The 10,175-nt window shown below is 32.1% G+C and overlaps 1 protein-coding gene across 1 annotated transcript; it reads left to right on the forward strand.

Annotated features, from left to right (window-relative positions):
• Positions 1-8,255: 8,255 nt before the first annotated feature.
• LOC136026771 (phosphatidylinositol 4-phosphate 5-kinase type-1 gamma-like) lies at positions 8,256-9,966 on the forward strand. The gene has a single exon (XM_065703476.1). It carries the CDS (start codon positions 8,260-8,262, stop codon positions 9,772-9,774), a length of 1,515 nt encoding a protein of 504 aa, XP_065559548.1. The 5' UTR covers positions 8,256-8,259; the 3' UTR covers positions 9,775-9,966.
• Positions 9,967-10,175: the final 209 nt, after the last annotated feature.

The raw sequence follows: 10,175 nt of genomic DNA on the forward strand, positions 1-10,175 counted from the left end.
GGACACAAATGACGACCGGGACACAGGGAATATAAATGACGACCAGGACACAGGTATTTAAGAATATCGTTCAAAGACAAAAAGCCGATGAAGATGCTCAAAGAGTCTATGCCAAAAAACTTGCTGCCGATAGAGAAAGTCAGAAAAGAAAGCGTGCCGAGGAATCAAAAGAACAGCAAGGAAACTGGCTTGAGGCTGATAGAGAAAGAAAGAACAGAAAGCGTGCCGAGGAACTACCAGAGCAACGCAAAAGCGGACTTGCAGCTAAAAGAGAAAGTGAAAAAAAGGCGTGCCGAGGAATCACAAAAACAGCAACAAATATGCGTGTCCGATTGCAAAACGATGACTCTGGTCAAACATTTTCAGATCAATTGCTGGCAATTGGAAACGGAAAGCTCCCAGTAGACTCAATTTCAGGACGTATACAACTACCTGCTGATTTCTGTAATTTAGTGACGTCCAAAAATGAATTGATTGAAAAAGTATTTCCGAATATTCTAAAGGATTATAAAAATAATAAATGGCTAAGTGAAAGAGCGATTCTCGCAACCAAAAATATAGACGTCCACGAAATCAACAATATTGTTTTGACCAAGATTCGAGACCAGGCAGTCCTTTACAAGTCAGTCGACACAGTTTTGGAACCAAATGAAGCGGTTAATTATCCATCTGAATTTTTAAATTCCATAGATCTTTCAGGGTTTCCACCACACGTGCTACAACTAAAAATAGGCGTACCAATAATACTTTTAAGAAATGTCAACCCACCAAAGCTTTGCAATGGCACGCGACTTGCCGTAAAACAAAACAATGGAAAACCTAATAGAGGCCGCAATCTTGACAGGGCCTTTTGAGGGTGAGGCTGTTCTTATTCCTCGCATTCCCATGATTCCTACGGATCTGCCTTTTCAATTTAAAAGATTGCAATTCCCAATTCGATTAGAATTTGCAATCACCATTAACAAAGCTCAAGGTCAATCATTAGAAAAATGTGGTATAGATCTTAATACTGATTGTTTTTCCCATGGACAATTGTACGTTGCATGTTCGAGGGTCGGTAAACCTGAAAATCTATTTATATGCAGCGACAATTGGACAGCGAAGAATGTTGTACATTAGCAAGTTTTACGCAGTTAATTTGTATTGTATCTATCAATCTATCTATCTATATCAAAACGAGTTGTGTGTATGCATGTTTGTTTGTTTGTAAAAAGAGCGTTTGCATATGACGTCATTATTAGTACATACGGCTTTGTATATGCACAGACAATGGAAAAGCCAAGAATGTTGTATATTTGCAATTTTTATGTAGTTTAACTCCTGCAGACGAAATGAATGCTTGCCTGAAAAATTCTAATTTATGGGCACACGTAAAAATATTAAAATTAACTACAAATATGCGTGTCCGATTGCAAAACGATGACTCTGGTCAAACATTTTCAGATCAATTGCTGGCAATTGGAAACGGAAAGCTCCCAGTAGTTGGAAAGCCAAAAATGTTGTATATTCGCAATTTTTACGTAGTTTGAAACACATATATACCCCAACAGCTAGTAGGGAATATAAATGACGACCGGGACACAAGGAATGTTCGATTAGCAATCACCATCAACAAAGCACCGGGATACAAATGACGACCGGGACACAGGGAGTATAAATGACGACCAGGACATAAGTAAAAAAAAATTAAAAACTAAAAAAAAAGGTAAAAACTACAAAAAAACTAAAAACTAATAAAAAACTAAAAAAGCTAAAAAGCTAAAAAAAAAACTAAAAAAGAAAATAAAATGAAAAAGGAAAAAAATGAAAAATAAAGGAGAAAAACAAAACTAAAAAAAAGAAAAAAAACTAAAAAAAGGTAAAAAACTAAAACCTAAAAAAAGACCAATTCAGAAACGAATGTATATACAGACCGGGACACAAATGACGACCGGGACACCGGGACATGACGACCGGGACACAGGGACACAACTACAACAGGGACGCCGGGGGGCTCAGGGGAATATATAAATGACGATGGCGACACAGGGAGTCGTCGATTAACAATCACCATCAACAAAGCTCAAGGGCAATCATTAGAATCATGAGGTATAGATCTGAATACGGATTGTTTTCCCATGGACCATTATATGTTGCATGTTCAAGAGTCGTTAAACCTGACATTCTATTTATATGCACAGACAATGGGACAGCAAAGAATGTTGTATATTCGCAAATTTTACGTAGTTAAAAATATATATATATATATATATATATATATATATATATATATATATATATATATATATATATATATATATATATCTATATATATAAAAATAAGTTGTCTGTGGATGGATGGATGGATGGATGTGTGGATGGATGTGTCAGGTGACGTCACCTGAAAAAACTGGATTAGGTGACGTCAAAACTGAAAAAACTAAAAAAAGGCAAAAACTACAAAAAAAAACTAAAAACTAATAAAAAAAATAAAAAAGCTAAAAAACTAAAAAAACTATAAAGGTAAAAACCAATAAAAAACTAAAAAAAAAACTGAAAAAACTAAAAAAAGGCAAAAACTACAAAAAAAAACTAAAAACTAATAAAAAAAGTAAAAAAGCTAAAAAACTAAAAAAACTAAAAAAACTAAAAAAAGGTAAAAAACTAAAAAAAATAAAAAATAAAAAAAAACTAAAAAAAAGGAAAAAACTGAAAAATAAGCTAAAATAAAGGTAAAAACCAATAAAAAACTAAAAAAAAAAAGGAAAAAACTAATAAATGACGACACTCAAAGAGAAAGCGACCAGGACAAAAAACTAAAAAAAAAGGCAAAAACTACAAAAAAACTAAAAACTAATAAAAAAAATAAAAAAGCTAAAAAACTAAAAAAACTAAAAACAGGTAAAAAACTAAAAAAACTAAAAACTAAAAAAAAACTAAAAAAGGTAAAAACTAAAAGAACTAAAAAAGAAAAAAATAAATGACGACACTCAAAGAGAAAGCGACCAGGACAAAAGGAATGTTCGATTAGCAATCAACAAAGCACCGGGACACAGGGAGTATAAATGACGACCAGGACACAAGTAAAAAAAAAAATTAACAAAACTAAAAAGAAGGTAAAAACTACAAAAAAACTAAAAAGAAAAAAAAACTAAAAACTAATAAAAAACTAAAAAATCTAAAAATCTAAATAAACTAAAAAAGAAAAAAAAAGGAAAAAAATAAAGGAGAAAAACAAAACTAAAAAACGAATGTATATACAGACCGGTACACCGGGATACAAATGACGACCGGGACACAGGGAATATAAATAACGACCGGGACACAGGGACACAACTACAACGGGGACACCGGGGGAAACAGGGGGATATAAATGACGACCGGGACAAAAAAACTAAAAAGAAATAAAAACTAAAAACTAATAAAAAAAACTAAAAAATCTAAAAATCTAAATAAGCTAAAAAAGAAAAAAAAAGGAAAAAAATAAAGGAGAAAAACAAAACTAAAAAACGAATGTATATACAGACCGGGACACCGGGATACAAATGATGACCGGGACGCGGGACACAGGGAATATAAATGACGACCGGGACACAGGGACACAACTACAACGGGGACACCGGGGGAAACAGGGGGATAACCTGACAATCTATTTATATGCAAAGACAATGGGACAGCAAAGAATGTTGTATATTCGCAAGTTTTACGTAGTTAAAACCATATATATATATATATATCTATATTCACAGGTGGGACATAGGGACACAACTACAATGGCGCGTAACTATTATGGCGCGTAACGACTTACGCGCGCGGGGGGGCTTGGGGGGGGCGCGAAGCGCCCCCACCAACTAGGTGTTGGGGTGGCGCGAAGCGCCACCCCAACAGCTAGTATATATATATATATATATATATATATATATCTATATATATAAAAATAAGTTGTCTGTCTGTCTGTCTGTGGATGGATCACGTGACGTCACCTGAAAAAACTGGATCAGGTGACGTCAAAACTGAAAAAACTAAAAAAAGGCAAAAACTACAAAAAAAACTAAAAACTAATAAAAAAAATAAAAAAGCTAAAAAACTAAAAAAACTAAAAAAAGGCAAAAACTACAAAAAAAAACTAAAAACTAATAAAAAAGCTAAAAAACTAAAAAAAACTAAAAAAAGGCAAAAACTACAAAAAAAACTAAAAACTAATAAAAAAAATAAAAAAGCTAAAAAACTAAAAAAACTAAAAAAACTAAAAAAAGGTAAAAAACTAAAAAAACTAAAAACTAAAAATAAAAAAAATAAAAAAGCTAAAAAACTAAAAAAACTAAAAAAACTAAAAAAAGGTAAAAAACTAAAAAAAACTAAAAACTAAAAAAAACTAAAAAAAAGGAAAAAACTGAAAAATAAGCTAAAATAAAGGTAAAAACCAATAAAAAACTAAAAAAAAACTGAAAAAATTAAAAAAAGGCAAAAACTACAAAAAAACTAAAAACTAATAAAAAAAGTAAAAAAGCTAAAAAACTAAAAAAACTAAAAAAACTAAAAAAAGGTAAAAAACTAAAAAAAATAAAAAATAAAAAAAAACTAAAAAAAGGAAAAAACTGAAAAATAAGCTAACATAAAGGTAAAAACCAATAAAAAACTAAAAAGAAAAAAAGGAAAAAACTAAAAAAAATTTTCATCTAAAAAACTAAAAAAAAATAAAAAAGGTAAAAACTAAAAGAACTAAAAAAGAAAAAAATAAATGACGACACTCAAAGAGAAAGCGACCAGGACAAAAGGAATGTTCGATTAGCAATCAACAAAGCACCGGGACACAGGGAGTATAAATGACGACCAGGACATAAGTAAAAAAAAAAATTAACAAAACTAAAAAGAAGATAAAAACTACAAAAAAACTAAAAAGAAAAAAAAACTAAAAACTAATAAAAAAACTAAAAAATCTAAAAATCTAAATAAACTAAAAAAGAAAAAAAAAGGAAAAAAATAAAGGAGAAAAACAAAACTAAAAAACGAATGTATATACAGACCGGTACACCGGGATACAAATGACGACCGGGACACAGGGAATATAAATGACGACCGGGACACAGGGACACAACTACAACGGGGACACCGGGGGAAACAGGGGGATATAAATGACGACCGGGACAAAAAAACTAAAAAGAAAAAAAAACTAAAAACTAATAAAAAAACTAAAAAATCTAAAAATCTAAATAAGCTAAAAAAGAAAAAAAGGAAAAAAATAAAGGAGAAAAACAAAACTAAAAAACGAATGTAAACAGGGGGATATAAATGACGACCGGGACAAAAAAACTAAAAAGAAAAAAAAACTAAAAACTAATAAAAAAACTAAAAAATCTAAAAATCTAAATAAGCTAAAAAAGAAAAAAAGGAAAAAAATAAAGGAGAAAAACAAAACTAAAAAACGAATGTATATACAGACCGGGATACAAATGACGACCGGGACACAGGGAATATAAATGACGACCGGGACACAGGGACACAACTACAACGGGGACACCGGGGGAAACAGGGGGATGTAAATGACGACCGGGACACCGGGACAGGGAATGGTCGATTAGCAATCACCATCAACAAAGCTCAAGGGCAATCATTAGAATCATGAGGTATAGATCTGAATACAGATTGTTTTCCCATGGACCATTATATGTTGCATGTTCAAGAGTCGTAAACCTGACAATCTATTTATATGCAAAGACAATGAGACAGCAAAGAATGTTGTATATTCGCAAGTTTTACGTAGTTAAAACCATATATATATATATATATATATATATATATATATATATATATATATATATATATATATATATATATATATATATATATATATATATATATATATCTATCTATATTCACAGGTGGGACATAGGGACACAACTACAATGGCGCGAAACTATTATGGCGCGTAACGACTTACGCGCGCGGGGGGGCTTGGGGGGGGCGCGAAGCGCCCCCACCAACTAGGTGTTGGGGTGGCGCGAAGCGCCACCCCAACAGCTAGTATATATATATATATATATATATATATATATATATATATATTCACAGGTGGGACATAGGGACACAACTGCAATGGCGCGTAACTAATATGGCGCGTAACGACTTACGCGCACGGGAGGGCTTGGGGGGGGGGGCGCGAAGCGCCCCCACCAACTAGGTGTTGGTATATATATACCAACAGCTAGTATATATATATATATTACAATGGCGCGTAACTAATATGGCGCGTAACGACTTAAGCGCGCGGGGGGGGGGGTGTTTGGGGGGGGGCGCGAAGCGCCCCCACCAACTAGGTGTTGGGGTGGCGCGAAGTGCCACCCCAACAGCTAGTTTTTATATATATAGATAGATATACATATAGCATGCTTGGCACGTAAAGATTTTTCCAAGTGTCAATGTTAGAATGAACATTGACAAATTGAAAAACATTGAAAAAGATAGAATGTTACCAAAAAGCAAAACCAGGCTTGTGGTTCAAAGAGAAAGTAAAAAAAGAATGTGTGTCGAGGAATCACCAGAGCAACGCGTAACCAGATTATGCGTGTTTGTTTGTCATATGACGCATATGACGTCTGAAAAATAAAGAAGAAAAAGAAAACTAAAAAAGAAAAAAGGTAAAAAACTAAAAAAAAACTAAAAAGAAAAAAACTAAAAGAAAAGAAAAAAACTAAAAAACAAAAAAAATAAAAAAAAACTAAAAAAAAGAAAAACCTAAAAAGAAAACAATTTTAAAAAATAAAAAAATTAAAAAAAGGTACAAAAACCAAAAAAAAACTAAAAAAAACTACAAAATTAAAAAATAGAAAAAAAAACTAAAAAAGAAAAAATTAAAGCATGTTTGTTTTTTGTATATTTAAGGGTTTGCATATGACGTCTTAAAAAAGAAAAACCTAAAAAGAAAAAAAAACTAAAAAAAAGAAAAAAAAATGAAAAAAAAAATTAAAAGAAAAGAAAAAACTAAAAAAGAAAAAACAAAAAAAAGAAAAACTCAACAAAGAAAAAAAATAAAAAAGAAAAAAACTAAAAAATAAGAAAAAACTAAAAAAGAAAACAAATGAATCAAAAGAAGAAACTAAATAAAAGAAAAACCAAAAAAAGAAAAAAACTAAGAAAAGAAAAAACTAAAAAAGAAAAAAAAACTGAATTGGTTTTGTTGTAAGTATAACCAATGTCATTTTAAGACACGAAATAAATGTTGAAAAATTTTTAAGTTCAGTTCAGAATCGCTAGAGTTATTATGGAAACTGTAAAAATGTTCGGTGCCTGAGCAATAATTTTAATGTTTTAATTCAAACTAAAAAAAAAATACTTGGTTTAATACTTAGGTTTGAATGCCAATAGTTATTATATGTCAGTGGGAAGGCCCAAAAAAAAAGTTATAACTATTAAAAATGATGATTTTTTATTTTGACCAAAGATAGCAGCATTTCAAAACCCGTGAAAAAGGAAAGCCAAAGGTTAAAGCTTAGTACACATCTTTGTTAGAAATTGAACTGGCTTCAATAATCAAATATCTTTGAGAAGAATCGATATGAAAATACACTAAAATGCGTAAAGAGCGAAAAACTGATAATTGCAAAAAATCTATATATATAAAAAAAAGTTGTATGTTTGTTTGTTTGTATGCATATGACTTCATTATAAGTATATAAGGGCGTGATTCAAAGAGATATATTTTTATATATTTTGACAAGGGATTGCACCAATTCGAAAATCTTAAAAAAGAAAACAAAAAGTTTGAAGCGAAATAGGAATCGTTGTTAGAACTTGGACTTGATTCACAAATCAAACATCTTAGAAAAACTATAGTATGAAAATACATTAAATTGCGTAAAGAGAAAAAACTGGTAATTACAAGAATATGTGTATACACTTTAACAAGGGATTACAACAATTCAAAAGCCTTAAAAAAGAAAATCAAAATTTGAAGCTTAGTAGAAATCGTTCTCAGAAAAACATCATTACCAAATTTGTTTTGTTATTTGGGTCGCAGCGGCAGATAGCAACCTAGTAGGGGACGATCACTTCTAATACTGAAAAATCTAATAGCCCATAACTCTTAAAAATAGTATCAGTTTTCAATTGAAATTATGTAAATTGCAAAAATATTAATTGTGTCTGAGCAATGATTTAAATTTTTTAATTACAGCTCGAAAAATACCTGAAAATTTGATAATTGGTTTGGTTTTCCTTCCGGTTCTGTGAATTATCACGCCATTTTATGGTTAGAGTATAGCTGAGGATAACTCTTATCCTATGACAAAAAGTGAGCCCCAACAACACAGTGAGGTAAAGAATTTCAATGATCCAGTCTCGATGAAACAAGAAATTAAAGTTGACTGTGGTATTGTCCATTGTCAATTCAACTGGAACCTTTATAAAAAGAGGATAGAAAAAATAAAAGAAATCGTTACCGAGCAGGAATTGCAGAAAGAATCAGAGGAAATTGTTAAATCTTCTACTTTGAAGGAAGTGATTGAAGCTGCAGAAGATACTACTGTGACTACTCTAGCTTCAAAGAAGACTACTAAAAGTAAGTCAGGAATGGAATCTGACAGCATTACTCTGACTCATGAAAACACGATAGCAAAAAGAAAAGTAAAAATTACCAATTCCATTCAGTTGGGAATTCACCAAGTGTTGGGAGGAGTCGCAATCAAGCCAGACGGGGATCTGCAAATACAAGACTTTTCAGCCGTAATGAGCATTCAAACGCGTTTATTTACTTTTAAAACATATGCTCCAATACCATTTAGAAATCTTAGAAACTTATTTGGAGTGAAATCTAGTGATTACTTAGTATCCCTGTTAGATAGATCGTGGAAAGAACTTAAAAACCCAGGTGCCAGTGGAAGCATGTTCTTTGTAACAGATGACGATAAATTCATTATTAAAACTGTGAAGCATAAAGAAGGAAAGTTTCTACAAAAGATTTTACCTGCATATTGCTCAAATTTAGTGGAAAATCCAAACACCTTACTTCCCAAATTTTTTGATTTATATTGCTACCAACGTAACTGCAAGAAAATCCGACTTTTAGTGATGAATAATATACTTCCGACTGGTATCCGAATGCATGAAAAATACGACTTAAAAGGATCTACATACAAACGAAAGGCTTCCAAAGAAGAAAGATCAAAGAAATCTCCTACTTTCAAGGATCTTGATTTCATAGAAATGCATCCGGAAGGAATCCTACTGGAAAGCGAAACCTATGACGCCCTCATCAAAATGATGGAAAGAGATTGCAAGGTATTAGAGTCATTCGAGATAATTGACTATTCGCTGCTTGTTGGTGTGCATAATATCTCAAAAGCTAAAAATAAGCCAGTTGTTGAGGAGGTGAAAAAAGACGACCAGATTGATGTCAAAGACTTTCAAAGGTCACCTGTATTTATATCCAAATCAATTAATCTCCAGCGACGTGTTGTTAACACAACTGACTTAGAATCTGTTCAAAATCATAAGAAAGAAGAAGAAATTTGTTTCCTATCCGGTGCTTACCATGCATGGAATAAAAGTGGAGATTGTCTAGCTCTTTATATCGGTTATATCGATATTCTGCAGCAATATGGCATCAACAAGAAGTTTGAGCATGCATTCAAATCTCTAATTGCTGATGGTAAAAGTATTAGCGTGCAGAGGCCCGACTATTATTCCAAGCGCTTTTTAAAATTCGTGAAGTCCGGAGTTTTTAGGAAAATCAACACTCCCTGGAGACATTCTCAATCGAAGAATAAAGCTGTGAACGGTAAGCAGACTCAAATTTGAGTAGAACGTTCAGACCCCACTTTATATATATAGATATATATACTAGCTGTTGGGGTGGCGCTTCGCGCCACCCCAACACCTAGTTGGTGGGGGCGCTTTGCGCCCCCCCCCAAGCCCCCCCGCGCGCGTAAGTCGTTACGCGCCATAATAGTTACGCGCCATTGTAGTTGTGTCCCTATGTCCCACCTGTGAATATAGATAGATATATATATATATATATATATATATATATATATATATATATATATATATATATATATATGGTTTTAACTACGTAAAACTTGCGAATATACAACATTCTTTGCTGTCCCATTGTCTTTGCATATAAATAGATTGTCAGGTTTACCGACTCTTGAACATGCAACATATAATGGTCCATGGGAAAACAATCTGTATTCAGA

This window comes from Artemia franciscana, chromosome 5, assembly GCF_032884065.1.
Source record: "Artemia franciscana chromosome 5, ASM3288406v1, whole genome shotgun sequence".
Lineage (NCBI taxonomy): Eukaryota > Metazoa > Arthropoda > Branchiopoda > Anostraca > Artemiidae > Artemia > Artemia franciscana.